Below are 21,412 nucleotides of genomic sequence, written 5' to 3'. Positions count from 1 at the left end.
GGCCTTAAGGGGAACGCACACGCTCTCCGCAATTATAGTCTGTCGTTATGAACCGAGTAGCTGTCTCTTTCTACCTGCCACCCTCCGCTGAGTCTAAACCTGCACGTGCACTGATGAATCAGCATGGAGGTGTGCTCCAGTGGGCAGTGGCGACTCATCGGACGCGGCCACAGCCGTCCTCTCTCGCGGCACACGTTCATTAGAGCTGTCATTGTACTGCAAGTGTTGATGGCTTCCTGGAGCTCACTGCAGTTCTCCCCCATCATCAATGAGCTGTTTGTGAGAATTCAAATCAGTGTGAAGAATTCCTATTTAGATCTTAATGTCAGTTGGAGAAGCATTCAAATGTAACAAGAAGCTGTGAATGTGATGTTAAACTTCTCTCTAAACTTTTTCTTGTTCTCTCCCCTTTTTTTTTCTTCTTCTCCTTTCTTTTATTCTCTAGGCGACTGACCAAGGAGAACGTGAAGCCCTCAGGGAGGCAGATTGGCAAGCTGAGCCACAGTAACCCCACCATTCTCTTTGATTATGTGAGTGTTTTATCACTCGTGACGGCCATAATGGTCGGCTAGACTAATGACAGGCTTTTACTGGGCCCCTTTATTATCTGCAACGTGCCATCAATTTTCATTGCTCCCAAGATTAAAAAGTGCATTTATAAACCCGCTGCCCCGGCCTAACGCCGAAACGGTGGACACAAATCTAAATTTAGCTCCCCCGGACCGACTCGATTAGTCAGCGGGGTCCGGCATGGTCACGTGCGTCCAGATTTACTGCAGGTGCACTGGAACAATAAGAATAAATGCATACAAAGCGCTCTGCACCATCACTAGTAGGAAGGGGGACTGGAACAGTTTTTGGTAAGTCAGTTAGCTTTTTTAGTTGACTAATATTTAACTATCCCAACAAGAATGTGCTGTTAATTTGTTGTGTTTCTTATGCGTAAAATAAGAGTCTGCAACAGGTTTAACTCTTATTACATGCGGCAGTATCAGGAGGTGATTCATACCTGTTGATTTAGTGATCTTGTTGTATTAGGGCAGAGGCTCTCAACCCAGTTCTCAGGGACCTTGATCCAAAAGGCTCCAGCCTAACTTGTAACACAGGCGTAGAGCGAAAATGGGAACTGTCTGAGGGTCCCTAAGGTCTGATTTGAGAACCACTGTTTTTGGCATGTGATTTAACATATAAACAAGGTAATATCTGTGGGAGTTCATGCCCAGTCAGTAAAAAGAGCATTTGGTGAGGTCAGGGATTGATGTTGGATAAGAAGGCCTGGCTCACAATTGATGTTCCAATTCATCCTAAGAGTTCCCCCACACCTAACTGGTCAAACCATGGCCCAATCCTATTTCTTATTTTTACCCCTACCCCTTATTTTCGAGTGTCGCCTTGCCCCTTCGAACTAAGCTAAAAGGGATAGGGATTGAAATCTTCCCTCAAATAAAAAGAGCATCACTTCATTAACAGCTACCAGCGCTGCTCTGTAGGCGACCCTGCCAGTCTGCAGTGACAGCAGAGGAGGGTAAAGTTCAGCTCCTCACTGCTGGGCTTTAGTTACATTTAGGGCATCATATGCCTTCAAAGAGATTTGATGTGATTATTTTGCACATTAATAATACTTAATAATTATTATTTATTATCGCCCACCAATTAATTCTTCAGTGATATGAAGCTGAAGTCAGATATTCGCCAACTTCTCGTTCGAATTTTCCTGTTCCACCTTAAATGGAGCAGTAGTTACATTCTAGCGCTTCAGGCGTCGGTACCGCTGGACTATTTAAGGTGGAACGGGATAGTTAGCTAGCTAGCTACCGAGACATTAGCATACTATTAGCGATTTTTTTTTTTATGCTTGTTATGAAGAAAAGGACCATAATACATTGAAACGACATTAAACTAAGATAAAACAATGGTTATTGTAATTTTTAACAGAAAAAATTCTCACATTTCTTTGGTCTCTTGTGCTCCATCTTGCCGGTTTTTCCTTTTTTCTCATATCACTCTGTTTGAAGGATCATGTAGTTATAACACTTCACCCTGCCCCTCTATCTCAACAATAATCGGGACACTCAAACCCTAGGTGTGAAAGCACAAAACGTTTAAGGGCCAAGTGGTCTTGATGGACTTTGCTTTGTATACAGGGGCTCAGTCATGCTTGAACAGGAAAAGGCCTTCTCCAAACTGTTTCCGTGAATTTGGAAGGTATACAATTGTCTAAATTGTCTTTGTGTGCTGTAGCAGCTATTACCCATCACTGGATCTAAGGGGCCCAAACCCTGATAAACAGCCCCAGCCCATTAGCTCTCCTCCACCAAACTTTACTGTTGGCCCTATGCATTCTGGTAGGTAACGTTTTCCTGTCATCCGCCAAACTCAGATTTGTCCATTAGGCTGCCAGATACTGAAGCTGATTCATCACTCCAGAGAACACGGTTCCACTGCTCCAGAGTCCAGTGGCGGCGCTTCACACCACTCCAGCCGACGCTTGGCATTGCGCATAGTGATCTTAGGCTTGTATGCAGCTGCTCAGCCGTGGAAACCCATTCCAGAAAGCTCCTGACACAGAGACATCTAGGGGTGGGAATCTTTAGGCACCTCACGATTCGATTCGATTACGATTCAGAGGCTGCGATGCGATTATAAAACGATTATCGATGCATTTCAATGCATCTTTTTCTCTATACAGGATTTCTATCTTCCTACTGTCTGAGGACTTGGTAGTTTTAAAGCAAAGTATTTGTAATGATCTAGAATGTAAATGCATTACGGATCATTACAAATACTTTGCTTTAAATATCTAAAATATATTTTATTAATAAATCAAATGGAAGTGATGTGGCAAGTGAACTAGAAGGCTCTCAGTGAGAGACGCTGCTGCCACTCATCTGCGATAAAATGCGCTGTTGCCCGGAAATAAGATCCAGTGGTGATGGTGTCCACACAGCGCGTTACAGCCGTCCTTCCCATTTTCTTTAGTGATCTTATAACTTCAGTTTTGGTCTCGTTGTAGAGAGTTGGGGGGGGGGTGTATTTTTAAGACTGGACGCTGAATCTCGGCTCCACAGTGTGCAGCATAGCGCGAAAGCCCTGGTTCTCAACGACTGAGAACAGACAGCAGACAGCAGGTCACACAGCACCGAAGTCTGGCCTCGCCAGTAGCGAACGAGAAAACAGAGATTAAGACGAACATTTGGAGACTTATTCGCATTTATAAGCAGCGCGGTTGGTTAAATCTGCAACGAGAGTTAAAAAAAAATGTGGGAAAATGAACTCGCTTCTCTTTCATATTTTCCCGTTCCACCTTAAAAGGTGCAGCAGTTACATTCGGCGCCTAAAGCAGAATTTAAGGTGAAACGGGAAAATTAGACAGAGAAGCTGGCGAATGAGAAGCGACTTCAGCCTCGTAAAACAGCCGGACGCTGAGACATTTTACAAGAAACTCTTCTAGTTTTGAAGGAAGGTTTTCTGGCGGAGATGGGAGGAAAGCGGCTAAAGCTAAAGCTTAAAGCAGAGCGGAGTAAATCTGCGCTCTCGTTTATATTTTTAGCCCATACTAGGACATTAACACATACTGGACATTAAATGTTGTGGCTCCTAAGGTGGTTTGACTTTGTTGAAAGGTCAAAATGGCTCTTCTTAACATTTGTGTTGTGACTCCTGACCTAACCTGGCTTTAATGCAGAGGGAGCCGGTCGGATTTCTCACTCATCCATTGTGTTTTTGTTGTGTGCCGCCACAGACTGTCCGGGCGCTGCACTTACCCACTTCCAGTTCCGCCTTTTGCGTTCCATCAACATTACGTTATAAATTAAATATTCAGAAAATCGATTTTTGACATTTGTGAATCGATTCAGAATCGTTCACGTCCGCATCGCGATGCATCTAAGAATCAAGTTTTTCCTGCACCCCTAGAGGCATCTATGGAGATCGTATGGCCTTGTGCTTGATTTTATGCACCTCTTAGCAGTGGGTGTGGCTGAATCCATATTTTCAAACAACGTTTTTTATTCCTAGTGCCTAGCCACGAGACGTCACGCAGAATGCCCAGTGCTATGTGAAATGAAAATCGAGCTCTGACGTCATCGCTAATATGGTGCACGTCTGGAGCCGCGGGAGAGGGCAGGCTCCTTCGGGACGCCTTGAGGAGAGCGCCGCAGAGCCCAAAGCTCGTTAGCATTTCAGAGAGAATTCCAGAAGAACCTGCGAGTGAGACAAAAAGGGCGAGATAGTCTCTGACGGAAACGGCGCCGCTCCGGAGACGGTCAAAGACTGCAGTTGTGCAGAAAAGCTCCCTTTCCGCTACGTTCTCTCTCTCTCTCTCTCTCTCACTCTCTCTCTCTCTCTCTCTCTCTCTCTCTCTCTCTCTCTCACTCACTCTCTCTCTCTCTCTCTCTCTCTCTCTCATATCCCTGTTAAAAGCAGTGGAGGCAGCACCATCATCTCCCACTAACACCCTTCCTCTGAAGACTGTAATTATAGATGTCATTGAGTTCTGACATTCACTAAGCTTAGAAACCATAGATGCAGTTGGCTGAAGAATCAGAGTTGCTTTATTGGGAAATTAGTCGTTGTACTACTGTGTCAAGATTTTAACCCCTTACATTCAGAAGACCTGGTCAGTACAAATACAGTGCTGTGTACAAATCAGTGATCGTTCTTTGTTTATTTCATTTCCAGGCACAAATAAAACTTTTTAGTTTAGTGATCAGTTTCATACAGGGAGATTCACTCGAAAGAGGCCCCAGATATTCTGTTGTAACTCCCGTTAGGATGAAGCAATCTGAAAAAAATGTTGAATAAGACCTCCCAGTCTCCTGTGCTAGGCGTCTCAGAGGTTTCGTAGGCAATTGCTGCAGACGATGTTGCACGTCATCGATTGCGTCCTGAAACATATTCGTACGGTCTGCACCATGAGAAGGGATCAGTGATCCCGTCATTCCAGTTTCCGTTCCATCTTTTGAATTACACTCTTTGAGGGTACGTCACAAACATCATATTCCTTCCTAAATTTACTCTGACATCGCTTAAACGAGTTGGTGACCCAGTAGGTTTGCACCACGAAGACGAGCTGCTCAGTACGGGGGGGGCACAGGGGTATGTACCCGGAAGTTGCAAACGGAGGCCTCATCGCTCCGTCGCAGGAGCATCCCGGCTTGTTCGAAGGTCCATATACCGAGGAGCACAGTGCACGTTGTTTCGTTCAGATTGCTTCATCCTAGAGAGAGTTAGTACAGAATATTCGGGGCCTCTTTCGAGTGAATCTCCCTGTAGTAGATACTGTTTGGGATGCACAATATACCTGCTGCCAATATGTAACTATATGTCCAAAAGTTTGTCGACAGCTCAACAGGCCAATCCTGGGGGACTTACACCCCTCTAGCTGACTTATGCATTGAACATAATGACCTTTTATGTGTGACTGCTGCAGAACGTCCTGCTCTATCACTGATAGTGATGAAATCATTGATTAGTGGGGTTTCTGGATGAATTTTGAACATGTTACTTCTGGTCATGAAGATAAAAAGTTAATTATTGGGCTAATATTGAACATGTGGTTGACAACTGCAAAAAATAAGTTGTATTTTTAGCTTGGAAGTGGATAAAATCACGCAAACCAGTGAGACAATGACATAATAAGTCCTTGAACTACATTTGAATGAGTGTCTTTTAAGTAATTAAAATACATTTATATAACAATGTGCAGTAATTCTCACAATCCATTTTATCTAGGTCATGACTATGTGAAATTATTAGTACCTAATATTTAGCCTTTGTAAAGGCTGACGTTGGTCACAGTAAGATATTGATTATCAATTATGTTGGTGCATCCCTGTAAATAATTCGTAGTAGCTACTTTATAATAATAATAATAATAATAATAATAATAATAATAATAATAATAATAAAGGCTTACCTGAAAAGTAAGTCTAACATTAAAGCACTGGAATATGTGTTACAAACCTGAACAACTACCATGAATTATAATTGCTTTGTTTTGTATGTGTTTAGATTCTCTCGCAGATCCAGTGGTATGACAACCTCATCACCCCTGTGGTGGACTCTCTGAAATACCTCACCTCTCTCAACTATGATGTGCTGGCTTGTATCCTTTTCCCTCTTGCTTGCTGATAATTACGCCCCACCGCCCACCTCCGAGCAGGATAATAATCCTGCTCTGTGCTCCCCAACCCCCCCGGCGTAATGAGCGCTCTTGTAGGAACTTGCTGATCCCCTCAAAACTCCAACCCTGTTATTTGTTTCCACTCTCGGTAATGGGTAATAGTTCAAACCCGAGTGGCGTATCTACATTGTTTAGAAGAGAAGTAAAAAATGTTTTCGTAGTTCTGTTGCTAAAACTGAACAGTTGTGGTGGTAATAGTTTGTGCATATTTAAGAGATCTATCAAATAGTGTTTGCCATTCAATACTGATGTTGTATCTTGAAAGATAAGAAGGCTGTGCATGTTCTAGCCCTTGATCCTACTGGTAGATTGTATTATCGAAGCTCTAGCTAACCCGGAGAAAGAGAAGATGAAGCATGACGACACTACTATTTCATCTTGGCTTCAAAGTGAGTTTCTGATATCTCCTCCCCTTCTTTCCCTAAAAGCCCCCTGGACATTCTCTAAAGCTTGATAAAATTGATCTAACCAACATCAGAGTTAATAGACTTTCAAATGTCATTGTGGAGCGTCTGACCTTGCTGCTTGTCAAGGCACTTTTCAGTGCACTCAGGGTTGTCTTTATTAATTTAAACACAAATATATTCGTCATTAAGGCTTAAACCTTTTTCTTGGCTTTTTTTTTGCTCTGCATTCTGACCTCCTTGCACTTATTTGTCTCCCTATAGGTCTTGCCAGCCTTTGTGGGGCAGTTTTCCGGAAGTACCCCATTGAATTGGCTGGCCTCCTCCAGTATGTTACCAACCAGCTGAAGGCAGGAAAGAGGTGTGTGTGTGTGTGTGTGTGTGTGTGTGTGTGTGTGTGTGTGTGTGGGTGTGGGTGTGGGTGTGTTAGAGACTCGGTGACTCGGACGAGAATCGCACGTTGGCTTGGACTCGGCTCAGCTCGGACCCAGGGCTTAAATTTTAGGAAGTATTAGGCTGAGAAGAAAGAACACAAACAAAACTGGTTAAGTTACGCCTGCCAACATTACTGCAGTAAATAAACACAACATTTTAATTTCCAGCCTTACATGTGAAACTTTAGCTGTCAGTTTTGCATTCATTACTGTAATGCTGTTCCAATGAGCTTGTAGTGGCTGAAGAACCTTTGGGCTGGTGGACAGAATGAAGCACCACAGTGAAATGCCATAAATTTTAAAGAAAAGAGATGCAAAGCAACTTGAAACTGTTGGATAGCATGTAGTTTGGACAGGAAGTATGCTGGCTAGCACAAGTCAGCAAGTTTTTGCTTCTTGGCAAATCTAGATAGTCTAAGTTACAGACCACTTTAAAACATACTAAAGTTTCAGCTGGTTTGCGTGAGCTTGCAGGCTTACATACTTAAAAAACTACAGGCTAACCAGTGTTTTCAAGCTGTTTTGACTCTTTCTTTAAACTCTGCATTTAAGCTGATGTACTGCTTCAGTTCTGTCCCTCAGACTGAAGGGTTTTCTGTAAAGAAAGACGTGTATTTTCAACCTGACAGATTTTTATTAGAGCTTTTGTACAGTGCAGTGCCTGCAGCTGTTACCCTGTGGGTATTTCAAAACTGAATAAATAATGAGGACCGCCAACCATAATGCGGTAAATACAGGGTGAGTCAAAAAGATTCATCTGATTTCAAAATGATTTATTTCACTTGTAAATCATTACAGATCAGTGCAGTGAACTGTAAATGGTTTAAATGAGAATAAAGTTTATGTAATTTTATAAGGTCTCAGTCTGAACCTCCTCCAGCTGTACAGACAACATCAACGCCATAGTCAAACTCATCCATACTGGATTGAGCATGTCGGGTGTCGCTGCACTCACGGCTCTTTCAGTGTGATTTCGGAGATCATCCAGTGCTGTGGAACCAACGACGAACGCTCTGAGCTGTTGGAGCTTCACTGCCCACAAAAATCACGCTGCACAGTTATGACGGATTCACTCTTATTGAAGTGGAGAACGCAGAACGCTTTCTGCTCAGGGGTCTCATCTCCTTTCAGACTGAAGGGAGCCAGTCAGAAACTCTATGACCCCCTCTTTCAATTGGATTGTGATTGGTTCCTCGGCGCCTCACGGTTGTAAAAATATGGTGCTTTGAAATTGGATCAATCTTTTTGAATCACCCTGTAAATACAACCTTTCGTTTCCAGCCTTATGTGTAACTTTGCCTGTCAGCTCACAGCAGCTTTAGGGTTGATACAGCTTCAAATACTTTTCATTTCATTGTAGAAGAACCTTTGTCTAATGGACAGAACGGAATGTTACATGCAATAAATGGTCATGTTTAAAGCAACGAGGCAAAACTGCTTGGTGGGCTAGCACACAGTTTGGACAGCAAGTTGCCACAAAGAGCACATACTAGCTTGTTGGCCAGTAACTCGCTTAGGTTTCTACTGGATAGCTTTAGATGGCTTATGTTATATAAACTACAGACTAACCAACCGTTTTTAAGTTGTTTTGCCTCTTTTTTTAGCACTTGCATGTAGTGCTTCAGCTCCGTCCTTCAGTCTGAAGGGTTTTCTGTAATGAAGGCTTGTTATTTGAAGTCATATTGAAACTGACAGGTTTTTTAGTAGAGTTTACTTTTGTGCAGCTAATAACGAGACTAAGCAAAAATTCTCCACTGAAGACGTGAGTTTCACACTCAAAATTCAGTGACTCGCAACTGGCCTCGGACTCGCACGAAAGGACTTGACATCTCTGGTGTGTGAGAATGTGTCCGTGTCCATGTTCGTCAGTCACTTAGGCTGAGTGTGTCTCTGACTCAGATTTTTGAGTGTGTATGTGTGCTCTGGGTGCGAGCAGCTGCCTCGTCAGCCCGATCCTCATTCTCAAAGGCCCGATTGTGCGAGGAAGGGCCTTGATGTGCCTGTTAATGCTGAGCTGTGACTTACTTTTGAAAAGCTCCTCTGAAAGAGCCGCACACTTACCTCCCTGATAACATAGCTGCCCAAATCCAGGTACAGTAGAATAGGACGAGTGCAGGTTTTGCGTGTGTCCTTGCTGTCGGGTCCTGTTAGCGTTTAACATGGTGTCTCAAAAGCCTCCCGTCCTCTTTCACTGCCTTTGAACCCACTGCAGCCCCTGTCTGCTGTTCTGATTGACCTGACTCAGCAGTGACAGAACGGTGCTGCTCTCCTGCTCCTGCGATTCCGACTAATTTTCCTCTTTATTTTGCGTTTTTGCTTCGAGGGGCTCCGAGTTGTTGTAGATGTGAAGCCATGATCGAACACCTGTGCCTTCGGTTCTTCATCACTCAGCCGTGTTGATGTGGCCTCGTTTGCTGTCCTGCTTTAAAACAACCACTGCATCCATTCCTCTGTCCACAGTTTTGACCTGTTGATCCTGAAGGAGGTGGTGCAGAAGATGGCGGGGATTGAAATCACTGACGAGATGACCGTGGAACAGCTGGAGGCCATGACTGGAGGAGAGCAGCTCAAAGCAGAGGTACAGAAATCTTAAAGGTTTCAGAGTGAAAATTAGCCTGACTGTTATGGATGAACATAATCAGAAACACACAACGTAATTATGCATACCAAGTCTGACCAACTGTCTGACATCACCTTGATTTTAGTCCCCAACAGGGATTCTTTTGACTAGGGGTCTGAGAACATCGGTAAAATGCAGTATTGAGATATTTTGAGTGAAAAATAGTAGCCCATTGGTAGACCAATAGTAAGTAAATAAGTTTTATTCATAACGCACTCTTAAAACAACTTGCGTTGACCAAAGTGCTGTACATCAAATCAGCACACACACAAACAACACAACAAGTAAGAGATTAAAATAAAAAAAATAATAAGGAATAAATTAGGGAAGAAAAAAGTGAATAAAAGATTAAAAGCGAAATAAAAAACAGATGAGTAAAAAAAATGTACATGTAATTAACATGTGTAATTACCACAGCCCCAAATGCAAGTTTGTATAAATGATTTTAGTCTTGATTTAAAAACAGCGATTGAAGGTGGCGAACAGTGGGCAGTAGAATGGTCTATAGACTCAGAGCGTAGACTGCAAACGCACAATCACCTTTAAGCTTCAAACGAGCCCATATAGGAACAGCCAGCAAGTTCTGCGAGGATGATGATCTCAAAGCTTGCTGTGTGGTAGAGAGAGTAAGCATGCTGCCAACATACGGGGGGGCCTGACCCGTTAAGTGCTTTGAAAACAAATAGGACACCACGTTCATTGTTTTCTAGTCTGCAGGATGGCACTGAGAAGAAGTCATGTTTTTTGTTTTTGTGGTGAGTCCAAGACTTCTGCCATTGGTTGCACTGTTAGGAGTGACTGGACAGCATAGTGGATATCCTCACTGTGGAGCTTCTTTAAGAGAAAAACACTCTAGGTGGTTGTGTAGGCCGACGTTTGTGCTGACAGGAAAGTGTTGGGAGCTATCGTACCTGATCGGATACCACTCTGTTTAGACGACTAAATTGGGGAGAAAATCAGGTTAAAATCCTGGTGCCAGGTGTCTTGGTGGAACAGAGTGGTACCAAGTAGTGGTGGGTGATGTTATCACCCCACACTTGGAAGGTCGGGGTTTGATTCCCCATCCAGGCAGTAATCAGGAGTTGCCATTGTAATATCAGTAGGAATCTTTGTCTTTGGGCAAGACTCAACACTGCTTTCACCTACCACTGTAACCCTGCGTTCACACCAGCAGCGGCTTTTCACCTTTTGACGCCCAAATCGTTGGTCACTCATTGCCTGTGGACGTTTCTAAACTCGAAATGGCAGTCGGTTGCCATGGTTTCAGTGACGCCAAGCACAAATCAGATGCATTCCCGCTAGAAATAAAAGTCCTGGTGAGAAATCGCTTGAGTGCTTATTTTTATTTAATCCTCGTGTCTGTGCAGTCAGTACGTGAGGAACACAGTGCTTGGTCTTTTCGATTACTGTCTATTTGCGACGAACACACCGCCACCATTATTCCACGTGTAGTGGGAACAGTTATCTAGGAACCAAAAAAAGAGTGTACCGTTTCACAGTGGCGGAGATAATGCGCATACTATGTTGCTCGGTGCTCAGTTTTTATTGGCAATTGCCACATTGCTTTGATCCTTATTTGCATAAAGTAAAAATCCGGTTATCTCTGTCGTGTTGCCAACGTTCACGCAGCCTCCTGTCGTCTGAAATCACCAGCCCTCACTGAACATGAATGACTTCCAGCTGCTTTGTCACGTTGTGTTGCTGCCAGTGTGAATGCAGGATAAATGTCTCTGGTGGGTCATTCTCAGCACTGCAGTAACACTGACGTGGTGGTGGTGTATTAGTGTGTTGTGCTGGTACGAGTGGATCAGACACAGCAGTGCTGCTGGAGTTTTTAAACACCGTGTCCACTCACTGTCCACTCTATTAGACACTCCTACCTTGTCGGTCCACCATGTAGATGTAGAGTCAGAGACGATAGCTCATCTGCTGCTGCACAGTTTGTGTTGGTCATCCTCTAGTCCTTCATCTTCAGGACGCTGCCCACAGGACGCTGTTGGCTGGATATTTTTGGTTGGTGGACTATTCTCAGTCCAGCAGTGACACTGAGGTGTTTAAAAACTCCAGCAGCACTGCTGTGTCTGATCCACTCAGACCAGCACAACACACACTAACACACCACCACCACGTCAGTGTTACTGCAGTGCTGAGAATGATCCACCACCCAAATAGTATCTGCTCTGTGAGGGTCCATGCGGGTCCTGACCACTGAAGAACAGGGTAAAAGGGGGCTAACAAAGTATCAGAGAAACAGATGGACTACAGTCTGTAACTGTAGAACTACAAAGTGCACCTATATAGTAAGTGGAGCTGATAAAATGGACAATGAGCGTAGAAACAAGGAGGTGGTCATAATGTTATGCCTGATCGGTGTATTTACATATTTAGCAGAATGTTGGGTTGTCCTTCCCAATTCTGTTTTCCTTTAGTAAAGAAAGATTGAAGTGAGAAGTAAACATGTAGTCAAGTAGGGTGAATTGGTGTCGTGACAATACTTAGCATCTCACAAATCTTTACAAATGACGATAGAATCTCATCATGGCTCAAATGTCAAAATATCTGTTTGTTGTATCTTTGTTTTGTTTGTGATTCCCACCCCTAGGTTTGAGGCTTGTCTACCTCCACAGGCCAGTTCCATTCCTCTAACAGTAAAACTTTTAAACAGTGTGGTGAATTTCTCTGAGCTATCCCCTCTTAAAAACAACATTTTTAGTCATTTTTTTTCTTCTTTTTTTTTGAGTCTCCCCTTTGCTCCAAATCATTTTAGGTTAGCAGGACAGGCTGTACTTGCTTCTTTGTTCTTTGCAATGCAGGAAGCCTTTGCTCTAATTAGCTCTCACCCAAAATTGCTTAGGTCACTGCAGTAGGACCCCACAGAAGATTTTTAGGTAGCGCTAGTGGTACCCTTACAAATGCCTATAATGAACTAGTTTGTACATTTTATCTATGAAGTCAGACTAACCATTGGCAGAATGAGGTTCTCAGTTGTTTACTTGAGAGTGAGAAGTAAAAATAACTTAATACATTGAGTAAATTCTGTGTTTAAGCAAAGAAACATAAGATCTTTTAAGTGTTGACAAGATACATTTTACCTGCTGGAATCGACTCTTACTGCAGTGTGATTATTTGCAATATATATATATATATAATCAGGCATAACATTCTGACATCCTTGTTTCTACACTCATTATCCATTTTATCAGCTCCACTTACTATATAGGTGCACTTTGTAGTTCTACAGTTACAGACTGTAGTCCATCTGTTTCTCTGATACTTTGTTAGCCCCCTTTTACCCTGTTCTTCAGTGGTCGGGACCCCCATGGACCCTCACAGAGCAGATACTATTTGGGTGGTGGATCATTCTCAGCACTGCAGTAACACTGACGTGGTGGTGGTGTGTTAGTGTGTGTTGCGCTGGTCTGAGTGGATCAGACACAGCAGTGCTGCTGGAGTTTGAGCACTGGACAATGAGCGTAGAAACAAGGAGGTGGTCATAATGTTATGTATAATCTACTTGCTTGTGACTGAATCATACTTTTTCTTTTTGTTTGTGTAGGGAGGCTACTTCGGCCAGATCAGGAACACAAAGAAGTCGTCTCAGCGTCTGAAGGACTCCCTGCTGGATCACGAGCTGGCCCTCCCTCTTTGTCTACTGATGGCTCAGCAGAGGAACGGCGTGGTCTTTTCAGAGGGTGGAGAGAAACATCTCAAACTAGTGGGCAAACTCTATGATCAGGTACCCTATCTGCCAAATTTGGGCTTGCTGAAATGTTCCAAATGGCATAGCATGAAGTTTTTTTTACTGTTCGTAAGCTTTGCTGTGGGAGTTTGCGATAGTTTTTGGGATTCTCACAGGCACATTCACTCTCACACTCGCTCAAACACATAGTTTGCCTTTCATGTTGCCCAGCTGCATAGCTCAATTACTCACTGGGTAATCCAACCCACTGTTCATTTCCTCCACATTTTCAAGACATGCCTCAGCAGATGGTGCTAAAAACTCAACATCACATCATCAGCTCCATTTTGTGTGGAGCTACAGAATGACGCCGTCAGTTGAGCTCATTTTTTCCCTCCTTTTTTATTTTTTTCTTTTTTCGCACCCCTCTTTGAATGTCTCAAATTAGAGCTTTTAGCAAATTCACCCTCGCGACGCTGGATTGTGGGAATAATTGCTCGTGGTGTGAATGTGCAACACGCTTTTTCCTGACCTCGGCGGGGAAGCGGTTTAATTATTAATTTGGGCTTGTTTTTCTCCTCCTGCGCAGGAAGTTGTGCGCACCTCATTACAATCAGTTGAAATGTGTCAGGCCAGCCATATCTCCCCATGATGCTCCGCCGAGATTGATCGACTCATCTCAGCCATTGAATATGCATTGAATGTGATTGCATGATTTATGCATAAGCCCCCTTTGGCACCTTGAAAAATCTGCTTGCGCTGTTATCCAAAAATGCACTGAATTAGTAGCTTGTATAGCTTGGCCTTATTTTACGCACTTAACATCTCTTAGGCAATACAAGGCAGCATGTTGTGATGTTGATGAATGGTACCCCTTAATGTTTATCAAGCGATTCGTCTCTACGAAGGTACCGAGCCGCGGGTACTGGGTCTGTTATTCAAATGAAGATGTACATACATATTAATTTGAGTTTTTGGCACCGTTACGTACATTACAGTTTAATAATTGCGGATGCTGTTTAAGAGGCTATAATGCTTGGTGGGTTTTTTCTTAATATGGCTGAATGGTAAATATTTATGTATCAAATGTATGAATCAGTGAGGCAATTAAGCCCCCCACCCACCATTCAGCATCAAATGTCAGAGCTAAAAACATCACTTTGCATAATGTAAATGCCATAAATGAATCACATCTACTTTTTTCTGTGCTTCAGAGAAATTTTGTTCAGTTGGCCTTTATACCCAGTGAATTATGAGTGACTTTGATGTTGCAGAACATTGACCATCCGCCAGAGAAACTCTTCGGGAAGCTTTTTTTGGTGACCCAGTCTTAAACGCCTTGTGCTTGTTGAAGTAGACTGCAGAGGGCAGCCTGACCCTGCAAACAGTATTACCCCACTCTGACCTTTCAGTAAGGATGACTTCACTTCTGTTGAGCCAAACCGCTCGACTAGCTTGCACCTCATCATGTTCTCTCCGCTGTCCATGCAAAAGCCGCAAGAAATGGTAACAACTAACCCCATTTACCTCTCATCATTGCAGCATCACAGCCCCACAGTCACAGTAAGCAGCAGAGACGTTACAGGCCGCAAATAGGTAGAGAGGGCAGGAAAAAGTTAGAAGGAGGCCTATCTCTGAGCAGTGGCTAATTCCTAAGGGGAGCTGTGTCACTCAGAAGCGATTAGAGCTGTGAAAAGGGGGCCAAAGCAATCTTGGGCCTCCTTTGATGTCCGTTTTCATAGTTACCGCTCTCTGAGCGCAGCCAGGCTTTCCTTTTGCTCGAGTCCCAGAGAAGAGCCCAGCTCTAACGAGATGCTGTTCGTGCACAGCGCAGACTGCAGCAGCTGTTTCTGAGGGCAGGGGGGTGGGGAGTGGTGGTCCCTGGATAGGCACCTCCAGATGCTTCCTCGCTCCGGGCCTTCACTCTCCTGCTGGCTTGCTGTTTGGAATAGCAGAGCACAGGTTCGAGGGTCTAATGAGAGGTCTGATGAAATGGTGGGATGCACAGCGCGATGAAACGATGCACGGATCAACATCCCTCAAAAAAAACAGTTTTTGTACTTTTTTGGAGTTTAAAAGAGGTTTACCCTGTACTCTGTATGTGTATGTATGCAGTGCTGTGTTAGACAGGTTAAAATTGGTTGTGAATAATGACCACAATTCCAATATCAGACTAATGTTTATGTGGATTTGTGGCCATTTGATTTTTTTTTTTCTTTAGTAATTTTGTTTAATTTTAGAAGCTTTTTAAAAGTGTTGAGGCCCAAAAAGGCACTATGAAAAATCCCAGCTCTCTATGTGCCAAAAGCAAAAGGCATGATCTGGGACCACCTGTTTTGCTTTTATGTGCGCACAAGAAGTATGGTGAAAAAGGGCAAAAAGTCTGGTTCTGTTGACTTACATGAAAAGTAAAGTAGGTTTTTTCCTTTTCCTTTCAAGGTACCATTTTTTTCTTATTGGCAAGAAACAAAAAGTGATAAGAATTTTTAACATTTTTCGTTTTTAAAACTGTGTCTTCTTTTTAAAGACTGACTGTGGGCAGTATGTGAGAAATGACTACTGAAGGGATGGAATTGCCAATTTTTTTAAATCATCCACCGAAAAACTGCAGACATCATCTATTTATGGTACTACGGCAGCAGTCACTCATAGTTTTGGTGAGAGCCGTAGAGTTTGCATTCAGAGTTATCTGCAAGAAATCACACAACAACTTAACGATGGTGGCATCATATAAGTAAAAGGCAATTGTAATTAAAAGCTGAAGAGCTATTTATTTGTAACATCACATGCTTTTGTTAGTCCTATGAGGCTTAGCTTTACGTTTATTTCTGGTAATGTTCTAGACAGCGAATTCATTTGCAACATAGGAATGTTGTGAACTGTGAACACACTTTCTGCAAAGGCTACAAATCACAAAGACTTCTGTTGAGTATTTTATGCAGCAGATAAATTTGCTGTTAGAAGAAAAGCCTAATTCATAAGGTTTAACCCAATTCAGAAATTCTGAACTTAATGTAATTGCAGCCTAGAATGGTACAGTGATTAAAAGTACTACCGAAGTTTAGCATTATCTTGCTGCTTACGCACTGCCTTTTTGTCTAAAGCTTCAGTTGTTGCCAAACTGTGTTCTTAATTGGGGGGAAAGAAACTGACCACACTTCAGTGTTTTAGTTAAAAGCCCTGTTAAGTTTTCAGAGCGATTGTGTAGACTGGTGTTTAATTGGAAAGAGATCTAACCAGTTTAAGAAAAAACAAACACACCAAAAATCTAGATGATGTGATCCATTACCTGTGACATGGTGGCCTAATCAGTTAATTAACGCAGGCTTGAATAATCCAAAGGCTTCAGTATTCGTTTGGTGTGTTGGAGTCTGTGTCCTCTGAGCCTAACAGCTTCCAGGGCGATCGTCCATACATTCCGACAGTCCTCTGCTCTGCTACCCTGTAGATCCGCTGTGACCTGAGCTCGGTTCAGCCTGCCTGTCGTCCTCCTTTTACATAATCATAATAAAAACCTAACCAGATAAAATTGCTTGATTAAATAACAACTAAAAAGAATTTAAACTAAACTAAAACAGTAAGTATGGTAAATAAAGGTTCATACCCTTAGTGATACAAGTGACTTACTAAAGCTCTATTTGAGCTACAGGGCTACAGTTGTGTGTTTGGTGATAGCAATGTACAAACGCGCAGGCATGTTAATACATTGTTGACATCTGCTGGATATATTTTGCGATTACTATGATTAAAACTGGTTAATAATGAAACGTAAATATTATTGTCTTAAGTGTGTATTTGAGAACGAGTCTTGGGTGTTCGCTTGCTAATTCCAAGGAGTTGCCAAAGCCTGTAAACTGCTGTTCAGGCCAGCCCTGCAGTTAAGTGGATATATGACAGATTAGTCAGTGCTTTAATACTCATTTGCTGCAGCCCTGGTACTTTTTAGGTCATGGTTTTCAGACTAAAACTGGTTGTTTTTCTTTTTTGGTCAACGTGCACAAAAACTTTTTGATCTCCTTGTAAGCTACATGTTGTGTTTGTCCAAGTGCAAGAATATAAATGTGTTATTAAAGCGAAGCCCCTGTGTTGAATTCACACTGCTGAGGTGCAGCTTTTATTCCCTGTTGCCCTACTTCTTCCCTGTCCTTTTGGCGCTGGACGGCAGCGGCACTTATGGTGAAGAATATTAAAAACCTCAGTAATGGTTGACCAAGGGCTCGGCCTGTGCTTTGCTCCTTTCTCCTTATTTTCTACCGGCGAGGTTTGGAGACCGCTTCCCCAGCGCCTCTCTTCCACTAAATTGCTTTACTGGGCATCCCATCGATTTCCAGGGAGGGCTCCTGGTGATGAATGGCTTTAATAAAGCAAGGTGCAGTCCCCCAAATAAATGAGCAACCCGAGGATTTATTAAGAGCATCTGCATTTGGCCGGGAAATGAGCAGGGAACAGAGGGGAGAACCTTGTCTAATGATGAATGGGTCCACTTTTCTGTCCCTCTCTCCTCAGTGTCATGACACCCTGGTGCAGTTCGGCGTCTTCTTGGCGTCCAACCTCAGCACGGAGGACTACATCAAGCGGGTGCCCTCCGTGGACATCCTCTGTAACCAGTTCCACACACCCCATGATGCAGCCTTCTTCTTGTCCCGCCCGATGTACGCCCATCAGATTTTGGTGAGTATTAAATTGGCACACCAGTGTTTACCGACGTGTCTAGACTAGAAGGCATCATCATGATTTTGTTATATTTGAATGTCTAGTTCGGCAAAGAACCACATTTACACAAAATGCTCCTTACCCCAAAGATCATTGATCAGCCAAGGCATGTTTGGTGTTCTTGCTGATCTTTAGATTTGCACTAGAGCTCCTTGCACTCAAAGACTAATGTAGCTAACAGGTAATGGAAGCTTATAGACACCACCTAAGACTGTTCAGTTTGCATGTCTGTATTATCACACAGTTGGCTCAAACCACACCTCTGAAGTAGTGCTGGGCGATATGACCTCAAATCAATATCACGATTAATTGAATGTTTTACTTCACTTACGATTAATTTACAATTTTTATATATATATATAAATAATATAATTTTTATTTTGCCCTCGTAGTTTACTGAAAAGGTCTGTACTGTAAATATGTTCTGCATATCTTAATGTAAATCGTCTCTATAGCCAGAACGTAATTCATGCAGCTTTTACGTCAATCCAACTCAACATTCGTCATAATTTCGCTCAGCTGAGACCTCATAAACATTTGGGTTCAGCTGTCAGTCAGTGCAGCTTCATGATGGCTCCTGTGATGCTGGTGAAGATGAAGCTGATCCTCCGGGAGCGACTGGCGTTCGTTGGCGGTCGTGATTGTTCACCTCTGGATGAGCCGTGAAGCAGCGTGACGCTCTGTTCTTTAGTGCATGTGGGTCAGTTTAGGAGCTGATCTGTTCAGACTGATGTCGCATACAGATCACATTTAAAAGATAATCTGAACAGCCAAACAAAAAGATTCGATTCGGTGAGAAAATCAGATTTGAGCCACTTTTACCTGCTGTGAGAACGTAGACTTAGCTTCCATGTCGCAGAGTGGAAGTGGCAGAGTTACGTGACTAAACGTGCGGTAGTACGTTCTTAAGGGGACAGTACATGAACACACAGAGTGGGGAAAGGATTAGCAGAATTTAAAAAAATCATGCCAAGTGTCTAGTTTAAGCAGATAGACTGGTTGAAGACCAAACACCTGGGGACATTTACATTTTTAATATTTCAGGTAATATTTCCAGGTCTGTATTTTACTGTTGAATTTTTGCATTGAAACAAAGGCCAGTTTGTTACAGCACAACATTAATTAAAATGAAATAAATACAGTTTTTCTCTGGCCCACGGATTTGTTGAGATTTTTTAATATCACCCTTTTACTGGTTGAGTTTGACACCCCTGGTCTGAAGTCACAGTAGTGGATTGAAAAAGTAGACGAATGGAGCTCACAAGCAGCTCACACCTCCCTCCACCACCAACTTCCCCTCCCTCTCTTCCCGTAACAAGATTTACCTCCCTGTGCTCCCCACACGGCTTTTTCTGTATCCACTTTGCAGCACATTGTCAAAACATACTTTACTATCACTCCCATTGCACGTTTTTCATGAAAGTGCTGCAGATTTAATTCCTCCCTCCAATCCTCGGCTCCAGCTGTGAAGCGTGGAGCTGCTTAGCGCCACTGATTTATACCATCTCTGTGCCAGTGAAGCTCAGTCTCTGGGCTTCCTCCAGCTCCCGTGCAGGAGCTGTGCCTGTGCCCGTTTCGTTCGCTTGACACAGCCATCCATATCCATAACCTGGGCCTGTTTGCTGCTGATTGGGCTAATCATCACACTCACCCTGCTTTGCTCCCTCCTAGTCCAAGTACGACGAGCTGAAGAAGGCAGAGAAGGGCAACCGGCAGCAGCAGAAGGTCCACAAGTACATTGCTGCGTGCGAGCAGGTGATGGCCCCCGTGCACGAAGCTGTGGTGTCCCTCCATCCGCCCAAGGTGTGGGATGACATCCGGCCTCAGTTCTACGCCACCTTCTGGTCACTGACCATGTATGACCTGGCTGTGCCCCAAAGTGCCTATGACCGTGAGGTCAACAAGCTCAAAATGCAGATCAAGGCCATTGATGAGAATACAGAGATGGTAAGAGACCCTCGGTCTACTTGAAACGTGGAAATCTCATATAATTTACATGCTCTTCATTTTAATTAGGACTGTTGTCAACACAGGATTTTCTTGGTCACTAAAATCCAGCTAAGCTTCTATTGCACAACTGATGTTTATAGTAGGTTCAGTATAGTAAATATAATATGATGCTGCCTAAAGGGGTCATATTTTGGGATATTTGGGATATTTTCCCTGCTGATTTCAAATAAAACAGTTTGATAAAGTTAGAATTTCAAAAATCTACCGGTCAGTCTCCAGTCTGTACAGTCCATCGCCATCAAGTTATAAGGCGTAGTGGAAAAATAAAAAGAGCATCACTTCATTAACAGCTACCAGCGCTGCTCTGTAGGCGACCCTGCCAGTCTGCAGTGACAGCAGAGGAGGGTAAAGTTCAGCTCCTCACTGCTGGGCTTTAGTTACATTTAGGGCATCATATGATCTTCAAAGAGCAGTAGTATGCTCATGTATCGGTAGCCAGCTACCTAAATTTCCCGTTCCACCTTAAATGGCGCTGCAGATACATTCTGACGCCTCAGGCAACTGCTGCACCATTTAAGGTGGAGCAGGAATATTAGCTAGCCAGCTACCAAGACATGAGCATACTACTAGTGATTTTTATGCCTCTTATGAAGAAAAGGACCGTAATACATTGAAACGGCATTAAACTAAGATAATATGATGGTTGTCATAATTTTTTAACAGAAAATTCTCACATTTGTGGGTTTCTTTGGTCTTTTGTTCAGCCATCTTGCTGTTTTTTCTTTTTTTTCTCATAATACTGTGTTTGGAGTCTCTGAAAAACCTCTGTTTGGAGGGTCGGGTAGCTCTAACACTTCTCCCCACCCCTCTATCTCAACAAGAACCGGGACACCCTACCCCTAGACGTGAACACGCAAAACGGAGGGGTAGGGCTAAGTGTTAGGGGCGAGGGGTAAAATGGGACTGGGCCCAAATATGAGAGCTAAACAGCTTGTTTTGAATGCAGCGCCTCTGTGCAGTTATGGAAGACGACCAGTTTAGCCCTGCCCATTCATGTTGAAGTTATAAGGAGTATTTCAGCCTCAACAGCTTTTTGAATAAGGAACTGAACAGGACAGTCAATTAAAACAGTTTATTTACTCATATCAGTCGTAAAGGTAACAAAAGCAGCCTCATTAATTATAAGGGGTAAAGAGAGTCATGTAAAACTGTTTCATATTATAAAACCACGCAAACATTATAAGTGCACTTCAAGCAAAAAGATAAAATACAAGCAAAATTTAAGATTCAGCCTCTTTAGACTAACTGCAACTCCAGGCTTACATTTAAAAGATTATCTGTTTAGGTATTTGCTGTGTTTATTTTTATTAGTTTTTTTTATATTTTAGTCAACCTGGAGAGAACACTTCTCCTTCTGATATAAGGCCT

At 43.0% G+C, this 21,412-nt stretch overlaps 1 protein-coding gene across 1 annotated transcript in view; it reads left to right on the top strand.

The window, feature by feature from the left end:
* The window catches only part of thoc2 (THO complex 2), a 104,404-nt gene that overhangs the window by 46,402 nt on the left and 36,590 nt on the right, over positions 1-21,412 (top strand). The window contains exons 16-23 of the mRNA XM_036569369.1: positions 446-530; positions 6,013-6,106; positions 6,493-6,573; positions 6,853-6,949; positions 9,483-9,600; positions 13,199-13,378; positions 17,828-17,992; positions 19,706-19,981. Coding sequence (XP_036425262.1) covers positions 446-530; positions 6,013-6,106; positions 6,493-6,573; positions 6,853-6,949; positions 9,483-9,600; positions 13,199-13,378; positions 17,828-17,992; positions 19,706-19,981 — 1,096 coding nt within the window. The remainder of the gene's footprint in view (positions 1-445; positions 531-6,012; positions 6,107-6,492; positions 6,574-6,852; positions 6,950-9,482; positions 9,601-13,198; positions 13,379-17,827; positions 17,993-19,705; positions 19,982-21,412) is intronic.

The sequence above is a fragment of the Colossoma macropomum genome, unplaced genomic scaffold, assembly GCF_904425465.1.
Source record: "Colossoma macropomum unplaced genomic scaffold, Colossoma_macropomum, whole genome shotgun sequence".
In the NCBI taxonomy this organism is placed as follows: Eukaryota; Metazoa; Chordata; class Actinopteri; order Characiformes; family Serrasalmidae; genus Colossoma; species Colossoma macropomum.
This window is presented reverse-complemented; position numbering and strand designations above follow the sequence as displayed.